The sequence below is a fragment of the Trichomycterus rosablanca genome, chromosome 11 (genome assembly GCF_030014385.1).
Source record: "Trichomycterus rosablanca isolate fTriRos1 chromosome 11, fTriRos1.hap1, whole genome shotgun sequence".
NCBI lineage: Eukaryota > Metazoa > Chordata > Actinopteri > Siluriformes > Trichomycteridae > Trichomycterus > Trichomycterus rosablanca.
Window position 1 is genome coordinate 10,203,423 of NC_085998.1, and position 22,020 is coordinate 10,225,442.

A 22,020-nucleotide genomic window follows, 5' to 3' on the forward strand; every position below is an offset into this window, starting at 1 on the left:
AGCAAGGCTCTCTATTCTATTCTATTTTATTCTAAGAACAACCTGGACCAGCAACTTCTTTATGCATGACCGCCTTTTTCATGGCAAATTAAAGTCTGCTTAACTGTAAACAGTGTCACATATTCCTCTTACAGCTTTTAATTTATAAAAACCTCAAATGACCTTGGCAAAAAAAAAATCATCTACTTTTTAATAGGTGCAGTCAATTTTTAAGAAAAAAGACCATTTGAACTTTTGTATAATGCTGCCATCTTCTGGTTCTGAACACACACACACACACACACACACACACACACACACACACACACACACACACACACACACACACACACACACACACAATTATCACTTAAAATTCTAAAAATACGTTTTGTCTTTTGTAATGCATGACTTTCAGTAAGCAGTTGTCCAGTGATTATTATGTGTAATTCATCATCATTATAAATTGCCACTAATGTATTTTTTTTTATAGATTTTTACAGTGAATGATAATGATAAAAATGCTGGGCATTTCTTCTATTGTAAAAAAATAAATAAAAGTAGAAATAAAAGAGAATTGTACCAAAAAGTTGATTGTGTGTACGTTTAAAAATATAACTATGCTAGAAATAAAACACAAAATGCATAAGATTTGGGCACATATATTGTTCATTTTTGTACATTTGCAATGTTATTGTAAACAGCTGGGAGCCTTTCTTATTTTTAGGAATTTTCATTCACCTTTTTTTTAAGCAGAATTTTTCTAATTCAGTAGGTATCATATTAATACTTATTATTTATTAAAGTGTAATAAGTAATATTATTGTTGTTCCAGTAGGGTCACTGGACTGAGCATCAGGTAATGTATGTTTTGGATCATTACCCTGTTTTTCAACTTTAGATTCATGACTGACACGTTTGCTTTTTTGTGTTTTCTTTTATCTGTTCAATGTTGTCTGTTACTGACTTCAACAAAACCCCAAAGCATAATAGATCTACCCCTATACTTAAGAGTTAACAAGGTGTTTTTTTTCATTAAAGTGCCTCTCCTTGCTTTATAGGCATCCATTGGCTTCCTATTTAGGTATTTAATCAGCTGCTTACAGAACCCCATGGTTTATTAGTATATTTTTAATGATTAATATTATATCATTATTTAAGCTCTGGAACTGTCTATAGACGAAAATTGCAGGTGACAGTTGTTGATCCACTACACGGTTTATGCTCATTCAATATATGCTTAATGTTTAAATAATGTGGAGGAGTGTTCCAAGTTTCTTTCCAACTGTTATACAGTATACAGTATACAGTCACTTAACAACAACAATAAATAATAATAATAATATAATTTTCCATACAACTGTATGACCTATTTTCATCCATCTGTATCAATCCCCTACTTTTGGTAATGCTCATTTTATGACCAAAATGTATCTGGACACCACTTGTACACAATGAGTTCAGCCATACAATCTCCAATCTCAAATATTAGCAGTAGTGTGTGTAGTGTTCCAGTAAAGAATTTTAATTCTGCTGAATGCAATTACATTTTGTAATGCAAATTACACTTGTGTTTCCAAGACTAATGCCCTGTATAGTAGCAAAGTAGGACCAACTCCATATTAGTGCCCATGGAATAAGAATGATTTGTTATTTGGCATTAAAGACGATGTTTAAGTGTCTGTAATACGGAGTAGTGAAACTGTATTAAGCATAACTGGGCAGTGCTGGCTCTGCAGTTTAGGTATTGAATTAGTAATCTAAAGATTGCTGGTTTAGATCCCACCACTGCCAAGTTGCCATTGTTGGGTCCTTGAGCATGGTGCTTATCCCTTAATTGTTTAGATTTTATTTACAACAGTAAGTTACTTGCCTTAAATAAAAGCATCTGTTAAATACTGTTAATATAAAATCTGTGATGAATTGTGAAGAATCCCAATTTATTTCTTTGTTGCGAACCGCAATACAATAGGCCCAAGAGACTTCGGGCACAAGAGACAATCTTTCATAAATCTAAAGATAATGAAGTGTGGTGATAAGTGTCCCAAAATAATCAGATTATCTAGATTGACTTCTTTCTAAATGAAATTTCGACTAAAGAGATTAAGGGAACTCTTTCTGACTTATTTTTATTTAAATAGTCACTGTTTTACTTCCTCAGGTTAAATCTCTATTGTAAAGACACTGAGTAAGAAAGAGGGTTCAAAAATTTTAAAAGATCAATTGCAAATACAGTGTCTTCACAAAATCACACTTTTTTTGTTAAAAGTAATGTGAGACCTACTGTATATGTGTGTCTCTGCTTCAGCTGTGCTACTCTGCTGATAACAGTAATCTGTACAGGAGTAAAAAGATTCATGTAACTTCCTTGTAACCGTTTAACTTTAATTAATTATCCCTATCAGAATCAATCAGAATCAGAATCAGATTTATTGGCCAAGTATGTGGATACACACAAGGAATTTGGTTCTGGCTGATGGTATCTCTCTAGTATAAATCCAGTATACAAGCAATGTACAAGTTGCAGACAATGCACAAGAACATTAAACATTAAACACAAAATATACAAACTATAAGACTATATACAGGCAATATATAAGAAATGTATGGACGTGTGCATGTATGTATGTACAGTATTCAGTGACCAATGTACTGTATGTATGTAGATATAAGCAGAGGTACACAATATATAGTAACATACTGATGGCAATATACAGTAATATACAGATAATGTAAGCTAGCAGCGTGTGGAATATTTAAAAAATAACAGTAAAGTGCACAGCATGTTATTATTTAATTGAACTAGTTTATCCATTTATGCTGTGCATTTCTGACCTGGTACACATTTTAGAGTCGGGGCAAGCTGCAAAAAATAACTAATACAGTAAAACTGCAAATCTAAACACAAGGTTCCCCTTACTTGTTATGACTGATGCTTACTGTTACTTGCTAGACTGAAATATTAAATACTGACTAAGTTTCATGGTAATCTTCTGACATTATAAATGAATTATTAAGAAGCAGTTTCATATTATTCAACATTAAAGCCATATTATTTAAAATTGAGATTTTGCAGTGTCCTCTCTGAGATTCACAATGAGGCACATTGCAGCCATAACAGGAAGATCTGTGATTTTGAGTGGAAATTCCAAGTTAGAGTGTTTTAATGGATTTTTTTCAGTTCAAGTTTAGAAACATCCCATTTTGTACTTGATCATCAGAAGAACTAAATAGGTGCTTTGTACAGTTTATCTAAAGTGTACTAACATGGCAACAACTAAACGTGTATTATGTTAAAATGTTTTCATGAATAAAATGTAAGGATGAGGTAAAGTAAAATGTTAAAAAAAGTGATAAAATACTTTCCAATGCACTTTTTAGACATTATATTTATCTCCTGATAACAAATACCCAGTTAGCAAAAATAAATCAGTGAATAGTGGCTGAGCGGCACGGTGACTCAGTGGGTAGCACTGTCGCCTCACAGCAAGAAGGTCCTGGGTTCGATCCCCAGGTGGGGCGGTCCGGGTCCTTTCTGTGTGGTGTTTGCATGTTCTTCCCGTGTCTGCGTGGGTTTCCTCCGGGAGCTCCGGTTTCCTCCCACAGTCCAAAAACATGCAGTCAGGTTAATTGGAGACACTAAATTACCCTATAGGTGAATGGTGTGTGTGTGTGTGTGTGTGTGTGTGTTTGCCCTGTGATGGACTGGCGCCCCATCCAGGGTGTTACTGTGTGCCTTGCGCCCATTGAAAAGCTGGGATAGGCTCCAGCAACCCCCGCGACCCTAATTGGATAAGCGGTTAAGAAAGTGAGTGAGTGAATGGTGGCTAAAACTCAAATTCGACTTCTCTCTATATTAAAAAGTCTCTGGTAGCGTCGACAGAAGTGGAACTTCTTTTTATACGAAATATCTTTGGTATCTAAATAAAGCAGTTTTTCATAATACGCATGCGTCTACTGCTAGTCCCGCCTGTGCGTAACTGCTAAACCGTAAATCGTCTGTTAATTGGCTAGAATTGTGATACTCTGTGCTGTGATTGGATATCTTAACGACTGCGTCAGGGTGTATACGTCAGTCGTTTTGAGTGGAAAGAAGACCAAGCCGGTATCAGTAGTCCTAAATGGCTTTATGAAAGTAGCGATAGATTAATAGTAATTTATTATGTAATATTGTTTTGATTACATTTTTAAAGTAGAAAAGTGAAATAATAATTTAAATTTGTAGCTAGATGGATTACTCGAATCAAAGTGGATTCAGACAGCGTAAGTTACGTACGTCATTTTATTGTGTTGGGTTTTTGTGCTTCTGTGTAAATAAAGCGAACCAGCTAACTAATTAAGTTAGCTTATACTTTGTTAAAAAGAAAGACGTCATGATCGCAAATAAATTAGTTTAGTTGTTCAATTCGACGTTTCCGTACATACTAATAATAGATCATCGAGCACAAGTAGCTTTTCTTAGTTTTGCTTCGGCCGTATTCCGAATCGTAATGTTCCCTTCACAAGTGCACTACATCTGTTAGGGGAAATAACCGCTCTTACAACCTTCTATCTAGGTCACTACGTGAAGAGTAGAATGCTTTTTGGGATACAGCCATCTTGTAATACTCAGCTGCTGCCGAGTATAGACACGCCTAAAATTTCCCTAGTATTTAAAGACATGTTTATACTGTGATTTTAGTGCTTTTCTTTTAAGATCAAAACTTGTCACTTTATATGAGATTATTTAAAAATATCTTGTCCGATTTTGTATGAGATATCCGATCAGATTATATTATCAGATGCTGTATCATCAATCACAATAACATACTAACACTGATGGCAACGTTATACCCAAATAAAACACGATCTAAATATGAAGCATGGTATTATTTATATTTAAACAAACAAACATAAAAGGTCCTGGGTTCGATCCCCAGATGAGGCGGTCTGGGTTCTTTCTGTGTGGAGTTTGCATGTTCTCCCCGTGTCTGCGTGGGTTTACTTGTTACTAAACAAACATAAATCTGTAAAGTAACAACATAAGTATTGTATTCATTAAAATTCAGTTCATAACCCAGGGACTAATTAGGCTGTATTTAACACCATTAAACCTCATATTGCTTAGGACTGTACAATTATAAAGACATATTTCATTAAAATAAATAAGTAAAATTAAAAATATATATACATTTATAAAGTAAGAAATGTCTTATTGGAAGATGCAAAATCTTAACCTAAGCTGTTGGCTTGTGTTGTAGAAGCCAGGGCGAGGATGAGGGCTCCTGGAATGGACCACGGTGAACCGCAACAACTTTTTGACGACACCAGTGCTGGATCTCACCCAGCCGGACATGGCGGCATGGACAAGGGAGCTACAGCCTACACAGGACAGAACCTCCTTTCAGATCCGATGTCTAATCTTGCCATGGCCTATGGAAGTAGCCTTGCCAGCCAGGGCAAAGAAATGGTGGATAAAAATGTAAGTGAGATCAGGAATGCAACACGTGATTTCTGTTGAAATTTTGATTCATTTATTTACATTTTTTTGCATTTTCCCAATTTGGATACCCAATTTCAGTGTTTACTATGATGGCCAAGAAGAGTCGTCACAAGCTTGCACATGCCTCCTCAGACATGTGTAAAGCCCCAGTCTTATCTTCACAGAGATCTTACCCAAGAGCATCGCCACACTGTGTTGTTCCAGCACTAGTTTTAGCACCTCGAGCAGTACAGTAGAGTCACTGTAATTTTAATTCATTTTTTAACATCTGCCACCTCTGAACGAGAGTGAAATCGCAGAATGTGCTGTGCTGAAATGTAACTTATCCTCATTCACTTTTTGTGCACATGTGCCGGTTCTGTTTACAAGTGGGCCCTTTTTCAGTTGAACTGCCATTCTATCTTGTACAAAAAAACGTTTGTATTATTTAAACTATGAATGATAAAACTAATACAGTATACAATAAATCACAAATGGGAGAAAAAAACAATTAATGTTTACACTAACCAAATTAATTGTATTTTGTAAATATAAACTAATTTAGAATTTGATGACTGCTACACACTCAAAAAAATGTTGTTTCTTAGGCATGTTGTGTCTGTGTTCCATCACCTTTCTTATTAATGAGACATTTTAATGGTTTGGAACTGAGGGCACTAATTGTTGCAGTTTATGAATAAAATGTTGCCCCATTCTTGCCTAGTACGAGACTTCAACTGCTCAACAGTCTGTGGTCACCAATGTCTAATTCTACTCTTCATGTTGTCCCATACATTTTGGACATGAGACAGATCTTGACTGCGGACTGGCCAGCACATGTACTATGTCTCAAATGCCCTGCTGTTGCAGTGTCTACTATTGTCTTGCTGAAATAACAAGGGACTCTCCAGAAGAAAAAAAAACATTGCCTAGATAGCAGCTTATATTTCCCAATATACACCTACACATCAGTGGTACCTACACATATATGCAAGTTACCCATTCAGTGGGCAGTGATGCACCTCCATACCATGACAGTTGTTGGCTTATGCATTTTTCACTGATTACAGTCTGAATGGTCATTTTGTGCTCTTGGCACAAAGAGCTCTATATGTATGTTTTTCCTAAAAACAAGCTGAAACATGGACTCACCTGACCACTGCACACATTTCCACTGTCTTTCAGTCTATCTGAAATTAGCTCCGGCACAGAAAACTTAGTAGTGTTTTTGCATTAAATTCATGTTCTGCTTTCTATTTGCATAATGAGTTTCAGGTTGATGTTAAAATCCTAATAAATAAATTGTAGATGGGTACATATAAGCATGATCTGAACAGTTTGTGATGCTTTTAACAGTGGAATTAGTTGCTGTGGCGGTAAGTTTTGAGTTTAGTGAAGTGGAAAAAAAGACATGTGGTTTTGACTGAACAGTTGCTTGCATTAATGATGAGTTTTGTGGGACCATTATTGCTTAGAGCACATGATTTTTCGCCCAGTGTAAAAATTTACACTTAACAACAAAAAGAAAGTACACAGACTTGATAATATGATTTCATCTCTGATGACCTGGCTCTTAAACTCTCCTTCACAGCTGGACCGTTTTATCCCGATCTCCAAGCTAAAATATTATTTTGCTGTGGACACGCTTTATGTTGGAAAGAAGCTAAAACTGCTGGTGTTTCCTTATATGCACAAGGTAAGAATAATATGTTGCCTTTGCTCTGTTTATTGGCATAGTTAGGTAATGGTGTGGTATTTAGGACACTGCAGCTTTCCTTTTCTCTATGTGCAGCCTGATGCATGAGTTGGACATGTTTTATGCGGGGAAAAAACCTGCACTCTAATTTACTACTCGGACTTCTAATTTTTCTGTAACCGCATTCTCAGTTTTCTTGATCTCTTATTGGCTGTTTCTTACTGCTGGGCTTGCATCTAGTCATTAGGTACTGCGCACCATTGTTTGCCATTAATCTGAAAAATCACTTGCAAGCTAGACACATCACATGGAAATTCTGGGGCTCGTGTCACACAGTGATCTGTTAGGCTAGCCCACCACCACTGAGATCCAGATTTGAATCTCAGCGGTGCTGACTGCCATCTACACAGGTGTGATTAGCTGTGCCTGAGAAAAGTTGACCAAAGCCCTGCAATGAATATCTCTGTCTTGCACCCTCAGTTTACGTCAGTCGTTGAATTATTGGGCTTAAAATTAGATCCTTTCTTTTTAAGACATGATGATTTGAAGCAAGCATGTATTGTTGGAACTAATTGAAGTTGAGAAACATGTATGGTTTGTTATCTGTAAGTTGTTCTAACATACCTGTTCTTTTACTACAGAACTGGGAGGTGAGTTACCAGCAGGATACTCCAGTAGCTCCACGCTTTGACGTCAATGCTCCAGACCTCTACATCCCTGGTAAATTATAACACACAGAAAAGTTTCTCACCATAAAAAGTCTAAAGGCCTTGAGGGTCAGTTTAAAAAAACTCTATAATTTAAAGAAATACTAAGGTCTATGTTACAGAATGTATACAGGCATTTCTCTGTAATACTCATGCACTTTTTCCACTGCACTATACTCTATGGCAGGGTTTTTTAAACCTGAGTCGCAAGCCAACTTGTACGCTAATGTGCCCTTGTGGAGGCTTTATGTTACATCTTGAGTAAGATGCATTGTGTTGCCTGGGTCACATAAGAAATCATGGACAAAATGTGGGTTGCTTAAAAAAAGCTTGAAAAACCCTGCTCTGGCACAGAACATTTTTAAATCCATGATCCTACATTTAGGGAGCATTCACATGAGAAGCTGCAAAACTGCTTTTGCACTGGCTGTGCCATTGTTTCCTATGGAGTGTGGCGGTGCCGCTTAGCTTGCTGCTGTGCATCCCTGATTGAACTTTGACCCAGTTTGTCGCTGACCTTTCTTAAACCGCCTTCAATGAGACAAACTGATATGACATGGTAAAAGTGATGCAGACGGAACAAACAACACTTAACGTGAACAAAGCTTAACATGAGTTATTGTACTTAAACAACGACCAAGGAATTTCATTAGTGGAGAGAACTTATGACCAGTAATAACTGAGAGATGTTAAGTGTTCCTATGTTGTACAGTTTTTTTCATGATAAGTCTTAAAAAAGCTGATTCTCAGTGTTTGTTAGCACCCTGATCTATAACACAAGTTTAAAAGTGAAACAGTGAGAAAAATACAGCTAAACATAGATACACATGGATGCTTTCAAAGTAGATTTGATGGTTATTTCACACTAATGCATATTTGTGTTGTGAAGCACTTTACGTTTTACCGCACCGCTCAGGCCAAGCGCTAAGCAAAGTGCCTAGACTCACGGTGAGCGAAGCACATAACGCTTCTCATGTGAATGCGCCACTTAGTACCACTTTGTTTTTAATGCTGAGTAATCTGTACTGTACTAAATTTGGTTACTTTTCTTGACCTCTGAACAAGAGCACTGAAGCAGGCAACACTGGAGTAAATGATGTTTCTTATTAGGGATGTCCCGATCACGTTTTTTTGTGCCCGATCCCGATCTTTAATTTTGATCCCGATCCGATACCGATTCTCAAACCGATACTTGTATTTTCTAGATATTGTCTAGATAAGAACTAGATAACATTGTTTACACAGTGCACACTTCAAGTACATTACAGTTATTCAAATGAATCCAATGTACATGTTTAACAACTGAATAGCTCTGCAGTGCTGTAGGAAAAAAAAGGCCTGCATCCAAACTATTGCTTAATGTTATTTTACAAAATAAAAGTAAACAAACCTAGTGCAGCATTGTAGTAAAAATGAAGTGAGATAATTAGTTTCACTTTGAACTTTATATTCAAAGAACATAATTCTGTTTAATGCAGTAATACACTAAAAATGAACAAAAATCTCCACTCACAAGTGGTGTAGCAGCTTAACTTGAATATAAAAAAACAAATAAGTTACTTAACAGCATTACAGTAAAACCTGAATACCAAAATAAAATGGAAAGTCACTCTTGTTATGAAGGAAAGCCAGTTCTTAAAGTGCTTGTATTGTGACAATGGTTTGATGGACGTTTCTACGCAAAGTGAGTGTGTTTTGACCCTTTGGGGCTTCCATAGTGCATGGGATAGCGTGCTCGGCTCTGGCTGTCCGCTATTCGGAACAGAATAAGTTAATAAAGTGTTTTGCTCCCGACAATTTGTGAATATACCGTGTATTTATTTCTTTATTAAGTGAGTGCATCACTACGACGCTCAGTTACATAACTAAGCCAATCAGAGAGCTTGATACTGAGATGTCGTTCAGTCTTGTAACACGTAAACTCGTAAAAGCTGTATGTTATGGTCCTGAAGTTTTCATACTCAGATTAAAAGTTATTGTTTTGTAAACCGGAGTGATCCTCGACTCACACACCATATAAACAGTAAAATTCTACAGTAATGAACGCAGCTCTGCTCCTACCGCCTCGTGAAACGCTCGCATTACAGACATTACACCGCTGTTGGACTCGTTTCACTTTCCAATTTAAAGTATTTCCACACAGCGGACATGCTGACGTAAAACAAAAGATCGGGTTATGATCGGCATTAGTAAAGCCGATTTTTGATCAGTTAAAAATGCCTTGATCGGCCCCGATCTGTGAGATCGGATCGGGACATCCCTATTTCTTATGGTTAATTACGTCAAAGCTGTGATGAGTTCTCTGGCATGAGCTGAAGGCAAAAAGCATTTTATTGTGTTTAAAAACAGTACTTTGAACGGTTTTGCCACAAGTTGGTTGCTGATATGCAAATAGTGTTATGAAACTGTAGGCTGGTTATTCAAACACATGCAAATCTGAGTGACACATGATGGACAGGGACACTTTTTTTTTTTTTTTTTTTTGTTAGGTTTTGTTTAGATTCTTTCTTTCCTAATAGCTTTTTTTTGATTGCTTACTACCATGAGCAAGTGTCTGAAACTAAAAGTACAAGCTTCAGATTAAACAAGTAGCACAGTAAAATTCACCCATTAAGGTTTTCACCATTTTGTAACATGTGAAATATACCACACCATCATAACAATAAAACAACAAATGCAGTTACAATAAGGAATCAATTTGGAATCCCAAGTAATATAATAGAAGCTTTCAACCCTAAACACTATAAAAAAAGTAATACAGTTTCTTGCAAATACTGGACTAATCACAAACATCTGGAAACAGACAACATAGAAAACAGAATACATCAAAAATGTAACAAAACACCTTTCAGCCATGATTATTATCTGTCTGTCTGAACATCTGAGTCTCTTGCTGTCTTTAAAAAACGATTAAAAACCCACCTTTTTACTAAGCACTTAAGCTGTCTTGTACTTACTTACTAACACTCTTATTCATTTCTTGAAGAAGAAAAAAATTTTCTAACAGGGTTTTAGCAGATTTGTGTTCTTGGACTGGTGTCTACTTAAACTAGAGTAATGAAATGTTTACTATGGAAGCACTTCTGTAAGTCGCTCTGGATAAGAGCGTCTGCTAAATGCCGTAAATGTAAATGAGGGCTCACATATGAAGACACAAGAAAGACTATGACTTGACTATGACATTGAAAAAAAATTCAATGATCCTGCCATGAATGTGTTAACATAAAATAAACCATAAACCATTAAATAAACAAACACCCTTTCGTAGTGAAGTAGAGAGGATAACGTAAGGAACTGGAGGTCTGCTGATTGATGCAGGTATGGTAAAATACGGGGACTGTCTACAAATATCAGAACTACCTGTTGTATAAGTTAAAAATGTAGATGATTGAAAAACAGGGACTGCATGAGACGCTGTTTCCCTCAAATTTTTTCTAATTACTGATATAGTCCCATTCTATAGCTTAGCTAATAATAATAACAATATATCAACAGTATAAGTCTCCAAAATGCATTATCCTGATCACTACTAGATTAAATAGTCTGAAACTGTTGTATACTTCATGATAGGATGACACTTGATTGGGCGCTGGGTCTTATCTAGAGGACATTCTTTCCTTATATATTGCATGGTATGTTTTCACTAATGTCTATATATGTTTTGCTTATTGTTTCAGCAATGGCTTTCATCACATATATCTTGATAGCTGGATTGGCCCTGGGCACACAAGACCGGTAAGGGGTTTTCTGCATGCTTGTACATTTTTTTAAGAACTTAAATGTAAATAAGTATGTGTATCTCTTAAAATGAATAATTCAACGTTTTAGCCAAACCCATTGTTAACAAGTGTGTACAAACAATTCTATAAAGTAGATGATACACTGATGAGGCATAACATTATGACCACCTTCATAATATTGTGTTGGTCCTCCTTTTGCTACCAAACCAGCCCTGCAACTGCGATGCACTGTGTATTTTGACACCTCTCTATCAGAACCAGCATTACCTTCTTCAGCAATTTGAGTTACAGAAGCTCGTCTGTTGGTTCGGACCACACGGGCCAGCCTTCGCTCCCCACGAGCATCAATGAGCCTTGGCCGCTCATGACCCTGTCGCTGGTTTAACACTGTTCCTTCCTTGGACCACTTTTGATAGATACTGACCACTGCAGACCGGTAACACCCACAAGAGCTGCATTTTTGGAGATGCTCTGACCCAGTCGTCTAGCCGTCACAATTTGGCTCTTGTCAAACTCGCTCAAATCCCTACGCTTGTCTATTTTTCCTGCTTCTAACATCAACTTTGAGGATAAAATGTTCACTTGCTGCCTAATATATCTCACCCACTAACAGGTGCCGTGATGAAGAGATAATCGGTGTTATTCACTTCACCCTTCATAATGTTATGCCTGGTCGGTGTATGCTTCCCACTTTGTGTTAATATTTTGGGGAAGGTCTTTTCCTGATATAGCATGATTGTGCCCCTGTGCACAAAGCAAGGTCTGTAAAGGCATGGTTTGACAGGCATGGTGTGAAGAAACTTTGGTAAAATGCACAGAGCCCTAATCTCAATCTCATCTACCACCTTGGGTATGAATTGGAATATTGTACTGATCCGGATATTAGTTGTGAGGCTAACTGATTACTAATAGATGGTAGGGGATTAGTCTGTAGAGCTCACTAACTCTCTTAATGTATCACTACAATAGGATACCAAATCATCTGTGAGTTTCTCAAATGTCTCTCCTGACAGTCTCCTAACAATACTGTTAAAGTATAAAGTTTATTGCAGTTGACAATAGGGCAACATTTCCTGCTTCAAACATTTACTCACATGAATCTAGATTATTAATTTGCTGTTGTAGATTGAGTTAGACTTCACCAGTTTTGCCAGGCAAAGTAGTCAAGGATCCAACTTTGGTAAGCAAATTTTTGAAATTCAAGTATACGCTTACTCACAGCACTAGATGACATAAGTCATAATTAGGGCCCTACTAAATTCATGGGAAAATGTGCTTAGTTTCACGGACCTCGTTTTTCAAAAATCACAGATTTCACAGCATTAAAATACACTCATAAATTGAATGATAGAATCAATGGAAGCTACAAAACACAGCACAGCTACCTTAATAGCTCCCTCTCAAAGACCAAAATACTTGTCCGTGCTTTGACACCCCCCTCTGTATCCACAGAATTGTTTGGAAGTTTTCCAAACTCAGTTACCCGAGTCGTGTTTTTGGCTAATCTAGACTTCGTCTTGGACATTATGTCTAACCAATTGCTAGTGTAACGGAGTGTCTTCAAAGTTTGCTAAGTTTATAAAGTATGAAATAGACTATACATAGACAAACTATCGGGAGCCTAATACTTTACTGGCTTGTTCTTCTGAGGTGCAGCACAGACTACAGAGAGATGATCATGTGTGTGGAGAAGCCCACTTTTCAATATGAAATCCCCAACAAAATGCACTCAATACGTAAACACATACATCAAACACTGTCAGCACACTAAACAACAGAACAGAAAAGTCAACACAACAAATTGCATATTTACAGGAAACGGCCCATTTTCACGTTCCGTGGCACGATTTTCATAGCCGTTCATTTGGTAGGGTCTTAGTCATAAGTCATCCGCTAGACCTAACACCTTTCCTTCTTGACAGATATAGGGCTTCAGTTTACTACATAGTGAATCAAACTTGCTATATTAAGGGTACAGGCACGGGGGCTGCTTTCAATGGTGGACTGCCAAATAAATGGAGAAGTGTGATGTTCAATTTTCACTTCATTTAAATAATGTGGGTTTTTTTGTATAGATTAACGCCATTATAAAACTCTCCAACACATGTCCACAAGCAAACACAGACACTGTGATGGAAACAAATAACCCAAACAAACTGTGTGGCAGCAGTGTAACTTCAAAACCTATGAACTTTATCTCAGCCCTGCTGCCACTGGTTTGATTAATCAGCATTTGTGATTTTATGTCTTACTTGTTCATGGAAGTTTACGCTTCCATGACGAGTAATTAATCAACAAATAATTAAACTCATCAACTGATGATAGTGACCTTCTTTAAGCCACTTCGTGCTTGCAGTGTGGCACTTGGTTCATGTTGCTTGAAAGTAGCTACAGTACTACATGACTCGACCATGACTTTTTTGGCATGCTGGTCAAATAATGTTCTACTGGCTCACTGATTCAATTCCACTTTGGATCTTTTTTTCCATTTAGGTTTTCTCCAGAAATCTTAGGGATGCAGGCTAGCTCAGCCCTGGTGTGGCTCATTATTGAAGTTCTCGCCATACTTCTGAGTCTCTACCTGGTCACTGTGAACACCGACCTCACAACCATTGATCTGGTGGCTTTCTCCGGATACAAATATGTTGGGTAAGCTGTCACTTACATCATGGTTCATAAGAATGATCGAAAATCAACCTTTGCTTGAAATTAATTTGGGAAAGGGCTCATGAGTATATGTATTTATTATCACAGGGGAATGCATGTAAGAGCACCCACACCTGCTGTAATTGCGAGGAAAAAGGCCACGATATGGCCTGCCAGAAACCACCAAAGTGCACACACTGCAGGGACCACACACTGCACCTGATAAACAAATTAAACAAAGAATAAATTATTCCAACTACAATGAACTGTCAAGACTTACCATAACTTTGAACCCTGCAATTATATACTTACAAGAAATCCAAACTAATTTTAGGATGACACTAAAGGGTGTAACTAGGGTAAACTATGTTGCTTATTATAATCATGGCCCAGACACAGGCAGACCTTCGAGATGGACAGCTATTTTCATCAACCCCATAACCCTAAACACCACCTCCAAGCAACAGCAATTCGAAGCTCCCTTGTGTGACACCTGCCAAGTACCTTTCTCCAGCAGGCATATTATGGTTGACTGTCCCAGGTATCTACAGGGGCAGCAAGGACTTGCTTTTTCGACAGAGATAAAGCTGGAACAGTACTCAAACTTGTCATTAAAAAAATACAACTGAGCACACACATGCCATGAATGTAACCAATGTGTTGACATTGCGTTAAACCAATAAATAAACAAATCTGATTACAAAAGTGGTCATGTGAACATCATGCTCCAACATTTAAAAGGCGGTAATGGATTTGATGTATTTATTCGTGATGAGTGTGATCATCTATGGATAAAATCAAAAATATGCGTAAGCATCCAATTGCAGTTTCTCTGCAAGGTACAAATCTGTAGGATATGTACGTACGTTGTTGCACCCGTCCTTGACGTGCTTGATGTGATGGTTCTCATCTGTCCAACAGGATGGTAGTGGGAGTGCTAGCTGGGCTTCTGTTCGGAAAGACAGGATATTATCTCTTACTATTCTGGTGCTGTGGCTCCATCTTCGTTTTCATGGTGAGTGCCAAGCTTGACCATACTGTAGCTTGACAGGTATCGAAATCTCGTGCGGGTGCTTTTATACTAAAGTCCTGGTTAGACCTGCCGAATGGTGTTATGCCTAGTTCACACTACACGATTTTTGGCCTGATTTTCGCTCGGCGGCTGGTCGGCGCTAGATTTGCCGGCTCGGGAGCAACTCGGCGTTTGCTCGGCGATCAAAACTCAGCTCTCAATTGCTAAGTGTGAACTACCCAACAACTCGATCCGACCGAGTTGCACGACTGACAATGAGTGCTATGTCGAACAGCCAATGAGAACACAAATGCAGGAGAGGAGTGTAAACAGGTGGGACAGGGGCATAATATAGTTTATATCAGAGTACACCGGCACACACAAGTTTTACAGTATTTCTGACTTGATCGTTCTCTACAAAACATAACACCAACACTGCATTGCAAAAATAATAATTAACCTCCAACTTACTATAGAACAAGCCATACTGTTTGTGTTGCCAAATCCACTCAGATTCATTTATTTTTCCTCCTTGATTTTACGCTGCACATCAGCGCACAAACAACTTTGATCGCTCGCTACTTGTTGACGTGAATTTTTGGACGTGGTATCATTAAACCCCCTCGTTACTTCTCACATGTTTGGGCGACCAGAGAAGCTCGCCTGCAATTCCAGTTGGTGATAGATGGTGTAGTGTGAAAGCCCCTATCGCCGATCAGTCATGTAGTGTGAAATATACACCGACTGAAAGACTCGCGAGTGCAAAAGATTCTGTCGTGTAGTGTGAACTGTACAACGACCCGGCAAATCAGAAAGTGGTGTAGTGTGAACTTGGCATTAGACTACTTTTTAAGAATAAATAATAATAAAGTGTCTGTTTGGTAGTACCGAATTACTGATGGCCTGTTTGTTTTTGGGGTCTGTTTTTCTAACCAACCACATTTTAAAATCACTGCTGAGTGGTGATTATTAATGACTTCTCTTACGAGGTGTAAATGGCAGTGCCATGACAAGACAAATAACAGATGTTTTATCATTGAATTAATTTAATGACTTGATTTCTTTTCTCTTAATAAATAAAAAGTTTTTGTGATCAGCTGGCTAACTAGAATAACTACTACAAATACTACTAATGTGCTGCTGGTTTACCAACAAAAAAAACCCAGTACTATTTAGGGTGGGACATGAAGACAGTGGGTGAAACTTTTCACAGACAGTGACTTAAATCGAGGATCGAGCCCAGGAGCCTAGAAACCTCATCCAGTTTAATCACACGATCACCCAAATAAACATAAACACACTTTTTATTTAATTTAACTGCTTTGTCCTGGTCAGGATACCCTGGACTGGACGTTAGTACACTGCAGGTCTTTGGCCATCAACATCATAATTTTATTTGGTAGGCTCAAAAAGTCAGGACGAGACAAAATGAATAGTAAAAACAGTGTGACCTTTGAGCCCTCAGACAACATTGCATGAGAAACAGTTATGCACCTGTGATAGGCACATGGGCTCAGGAGTACTTCAGAAAAACCTCACTTAAAACAGTCCACCACTGCATAAAGAAATGCAATCTGAAATTCTAGCATGCTAAGAGAAATCCATGTGCAGAAAGGCCACCAAGCTTTCTGAGCGGGTTCATCTCAGATGGACTGAAAGTCAGTGGAAATGGGTGTGTTCGGAAACCTAGTGAGCTGCCTTGCTGTCTTACTGCCTACATAGGCAGCTGCCTTAGTAGAGAGGATTGTAATACATCGTCGATTTGTAAGTCACTACTTATCAGTTTTTGCTTACTAAGCTAACACGGTTAGCCTTATGCCATTCAAACCAATGGGATGACGTGGCACAACACGCTAGCATGTCAACTAACATCTCCCTCCGTGTACCAAAAACAAGCCCGAATTTGTTGCTCCGCATCTGTCCGCCATATTTGTATTTTTCTTTTTTTTTTTAAGTTGTGCTGCACTGAATGCTGGGATTGCCTTCAATGCTAAGGCAGCATCGGATGCTCCCTCCTTATTCTGTGAAAATCCTGTTCAAATTTAAGGTGCCTTATTAGACAGCATTTTAAGGTATCTTAGAATTCGTACAACCGTCTTCTCAGGAGCGCGTGTAGGATGACGTAAAATGTCGTCTATGTAGAGCGCTCACTAGGTTTTCGAACACACCCACTGTGTGCTGTGGTCAGATGAGTCCTACGTGTCAAAGACGTAATGAACCATCCTGATTAATATGAGTGAAAGATGCAAAAGCAAACATCTGTCACAGTACAGGGCTGAAATAGTGCCAATGGCATGGGTGGTGTGTGGAGGGGCTGTTTCAGTGAGGAATATTATATCAGGAAAAGCAAGGTCATCCAACTGTGCCAATTCAGGTATGCAGACCAGAATGATCTGCTGTGGTGACTGCTAAAAACATAGAAGCAGTCAAAAATGTGAAAAATAATGAATGCATCTAGTATTATCTAGTAGTTTTCTGATTCCTGCATGGCTTGAACCCCATTCATTTCTGATTGTCTGCACTTGCTGTAGATTCGAACAATGAGGTTGAAAATCCTGTCCGAGGCGGCTGCAGAGGGAGTTCTGGTCCGAGGAGCCAAAAATCAGCTGCGCATGTACTTAACCATGGCCATCGCTGCTGCACAGCCAGTGTTTATGTACTGGCTAACCTACCACCTGGTTAGGTAAAAAGAGGAAGAAGAACTGAACGACATAACCACTATAGCCATGACTGGAGAACATACTCAGTTCCACGCCAAAAAAAAAGACTTGAAGCTGAGATGCAATACAATCCAAACGAAGAAGCGTTGTAAATTCTCACTGGACTGAAGTAGCTGAGACAGGCCAGTTACTGTACAGTTGTACTTTTATAGGAAGGACTTCTGGCTTTTTGTGCTTTTTTATGATTTACACTGCTCTTATTTGATTGATATCTGAAGACATTGCGAAACAGACAAGTCTTCAATATCTCAGAACCTATGAGCCAGTCAGCACATTTCAACAGTTGCTATAGGATGCATAATGCCAGTCTTTGTTGACTCTGTGCTGTGTTGTATGTGTTTACATGTCTGCATTTCTCTGTGACTGATTTTAAATAAATAATAACCTTTTGTTTTGCTACTACAAAATGATTTAAAATAAAAAAGTGGTATGACTGGCAAATTCCTTATTCATTTGTAATTAAAACAATAATTAAATTTACTACAGTTTTGTCCAAATAAGGGGTTTTGTTATTCTTGATGAAATTGCTCAGATGATTTTACACTGATCAGCCATAACATTAAAACCACTTCCTTGTTTCTACACTCACTGTCCATTTTATCAGCTCCACTTACCATATAGAAGCACTTTGTAGTTCTACAGTTCCTGACTGTAGTCCATCTGTTTCTTTACATGCTTTTTTTTTAGCCTGCTTTCACCCTGTTCTTCTATGGTCAGGACCCCCACAGAGCAGATATTATTTAGGTGGTGGATCATTCTCAGCCCTGCAGTTACAATGACATGGTGGTGGTGTGTTAGGTTTTAAATACCACGTCCACTCACTGTCCAATCTATTAGACACTCTTACCTAGTTGGTCCACCCTGTAGATGTAAAGTCAGAGACGATCGCTCATCTATTGCTGCTGTTTGAGTTGGTCATCTTTGAGCTCTTCATCAGTGGTCACAGGACGCTGCCCACGGGGCGCTGTTGGCTGAAAATATTTTTGGTTGGTGGACTATTCTCAGTCCAGCAGTGACGGTGAGGTGTTTTAAAACTCTGTCAGTGCTGCTGTGTCTGATCCACTCATACCAGCACAACACACACTAACATACCACCGCCATGTTAGTGTCACTGCAGTGCTGAGAATGATCCACCACCTAAATAATACCTACTCTGTGGTGGTCTTGTGGGGGTCAGAACAGCATAAAAGGGGACTAGCAAAGCATGCAGAGAAATAGATAAACTACAGTCAGTAATTGTAGGACTAAATGGACAGTGAGTGTAGCAACAAGGAGGTGGTTTTAATGTTATGGCTGATCAGTGTAAGTCACCATCTTAGCTTAGGTGATGAGTCATTAAGAAGAAAATGTGTGAGATAATTATTAAAACAATGTATCACAAAGAAAAAATGGAAATTATTTGTATTTATTTTTTTCTACAGTGCACAATATCATTAAAATGTAAATTAAAAGATTAAGGATCTGAAGGAATTTCAGTGCATAAAAAGCAAGATTGTCAGCCTAAGCTGAACACTACAGAATTACATTCACAAATGCCACTTAAAAGCCTTACGTTAATCATGTACAGAAGTATTATAAAATTCTCTGGGATTGGAGGCATCTGAGATGGAAAATCAAAATAAAGTAGAATTAATTTCATAATCATGTTTTATTTTTACCACATTTACATGTTTTATTTGCTCTTAAAATAAAATTAGTAAAAAATACTTTTGTTTAAATGTAGTTTGGTGGCTCGGTGGGTAGCAAGATTGTCCTGTGTTCGATCCCCAGGTGGGACGGTTCGGGTCCTTTCTGTGTTGAGTTTGCATGTTCTTCCCGTGTCTGTGTGGGTTTCCACCCGGAGCTCCTATTTCCTCCCACAGTCCAAAAACATGCAGTCAGTTTAATTGGAGAAACTGAATTGCCCTATAGATGAAAGGGTGTGTGTATGTGGGCGCCCAGGTGGCGCAGCGGGATATTCCGCTTGCACACCAGCACTCCTCGGTTCGAAACTCGGTGTTGCATCCAGCAGATACAGATGGCAGTGCCAGCAGCAGATACTAATTGGCCACCGTATCTGCAGTGTGGGGGCTGGACTATGTGTGTGTGGGTGGGTGGGTCTAGATGCGCTATGTAAGGACCCTGATTGGCGGAAGACACGCCTGTGCAGGGGTGAGAAGAGGAGAACTGTGCACGTGTCGGAAGAGGCGTGTACAGCAACGTGCTCTCCTCAGATGCAATCTGGTATCTCTCAGCAGCGGAAGATAAAATTGAGTGCGCTAAATCGGGAGGAAAATGGGAAGAAAATGCATTTTTAAAAAAAAAGGGTGTGTGTGTTTGCTCTGCACTGGACTGGTGCCCTGTCCAGGGTGTTACTGTGTGCCTTGCATCCATTGAAAAGCTGGGATAGGCTGAACAGGTGCGTTTGGTTCTTTATTTCCTGTGTTTGAATTACAATAAAAGTTCCTGATTGTACTGAACAATGTACACACAGTGTCCCATAAAGTTTGAATGGGATTCCAGTATTGAGAGCAGAACATGTAAGCATTGTCATCTTTTTTTTTTTCCAGGGACCAGTATTGTTATTTTACGATCATGGTTGTGAGCATTGTCTTGCTGAAACTTTTATTCTCTCTCCAGTTTCGGTTCTTGGGATATTATGTGCAACCCTTTGTTCTTCAAACATGAGCTGCATTGTCGCCAAAGAGTTTAATCGTCTATGCCGACCACTTTACTTTCCAAAAGTGTTCTGATCTGTCTAAAGAAAATTACAAGCACATCTCGTGATTCTTCTCAGTAGAGGATGATAGTCAGGGGTTTGGAATAGAAATAATCGAGAAGCAGTGTGAGTCAATTCTAACCAAATCAGTCTACACGGACTATGTGGCCAGACGTACCCTTTCTAATAGTGATTTGGGATGTTTTAGCGAAACCCATCTCTAACAGATGTACAGTAGACCCTTAACTTATAAATTTAATTGGTTCCAAATGGCTGTTCTTAAGTAAAAATGTTTGTTAGTTAAACCTATTTTGTCCATAAGAAATAATGTAAATAGAATTAAAACCTTTCTAATGTCTTTAATGGTCCTTTTTGTTATAAATACAAGTATATTTTCCCTTAAATCTTAAATTATAGAATAGACATTCCTGTAATAAACAGTCATGAACAGCAATACACAGTAGTACTGTACATAAAAAACACATCACATTTCAGTACAGTACGTGTGCTTTACTATACACCATAATACATTTTATAAAATGTATCTACCAGAAACAACAATAACAATAATTCTTTATTTCAATAGTGTTGTATTTTGCAGGTGTAATTGCACGAAAGAATAACTTCCTTCTTCTCTCTCTCACTGTCCCCTCTGTCTGTCCGCAACGCATGCAATGGGTAAATGTTCCAGCCAGCCTCCGGCGTAGTGATGAAGTGTCGCTCCCTATATAAAATGGTGGAATACCCTACGTAGTGCACTTCACAGTAACAGATAATGTGAATGGAATGCTCCTACAGAATTGGCGCTGATGATTGAAAAAAAAACGCTTTCTGAACCAATCAGACCATTGATTGTAATTTTTAGTAAGAAATGCTGTTATTTGCATTTATTCAGTTTGCAGCATCACAAAGATGATGGTCAGTGAAACACTGGATTGGCTTTCTAACGAGTTCGTGTTTTACTTCACAACCGGGAAAAGTTTGGAGGTTTTTAATTATAAGCACATATACAAAATAATGGAATACATTTCTAATGGGACAAACGGTTATAAATTTTATAGCATCTGGAACAAGCTAAGGTAAGCAGTATTATAGATTTTTTGCTGTGTGTGGGATTTTGGCCGCTGTGCCGTGATTTGCAATGAAAACAAAACGTCAGTTTAAGCTTTTAACTGGTACCTAGGAAAGTAAAGGCACAAAGTAAAACGGCAAAATACAGTCGCTAATATGTTGTTGTTTTTTTATCTGAACTTACATATTATTTGTTTATTTCTACGCTACATTTCCAATATATGTTTTGTGTAGATTATATTGACTCGTGACTTGACTCGGACTCTAGCCTAAAGACTCGTGACCTGACT

At 38.2% G+C, this 22,020-nt stretch overlaps 1 protein-coding gene across 4 annotated transcripts; it reads left to right on the forward strand.

Annotated features, from left to right (window-relative positions):
* The first annotated feature begins 4,076 nt into the window (after positions 1-4,076).
* Positions 4,077-19,485, forward strand: yif1b (Yip1 interacting factor homolog B (S. cerevisiae)). Of its 4 annotated transcripts, none has more exons than XM_063004436.1 (8): positions 4,077-4,251; positions 5,220-5,440; positions 7,032-7,136; positions 7,778-7,856; positions 11,521-11,578; positions 14,077-14,232; positions 15,151-15,244; positions 17,773-19,485. In XM_063004436.1, exons 1-8 carry the CDS (start codon positions 4,209-4,211, stop codon positions 17,926-17,928), a joined length of 912 nt encoding a protein of 303 aa, XP_062860506.1. In that variant the 5' UTR covers positions 4,077-4,208; the 3' UTR covers positions 17,929-19,485. The 4 variants fall into 4 exon arrangements, with proteins under 4 accessions (XP_062860506.1, XP_062860507.1, XP_062860509.1 ...); XM_063004437.1 differs by having other exon boundaries at positions 4,077-4,242; XM_063004439.1 differs by lacking the exons at positions 15,151-15,244; positions 17,773-19,485 and adding an exon at positions 14,623-14,912.
* The last annotated feature ends 2,535 nt before the right edge of the window (positions 19,486-22,020 follow it).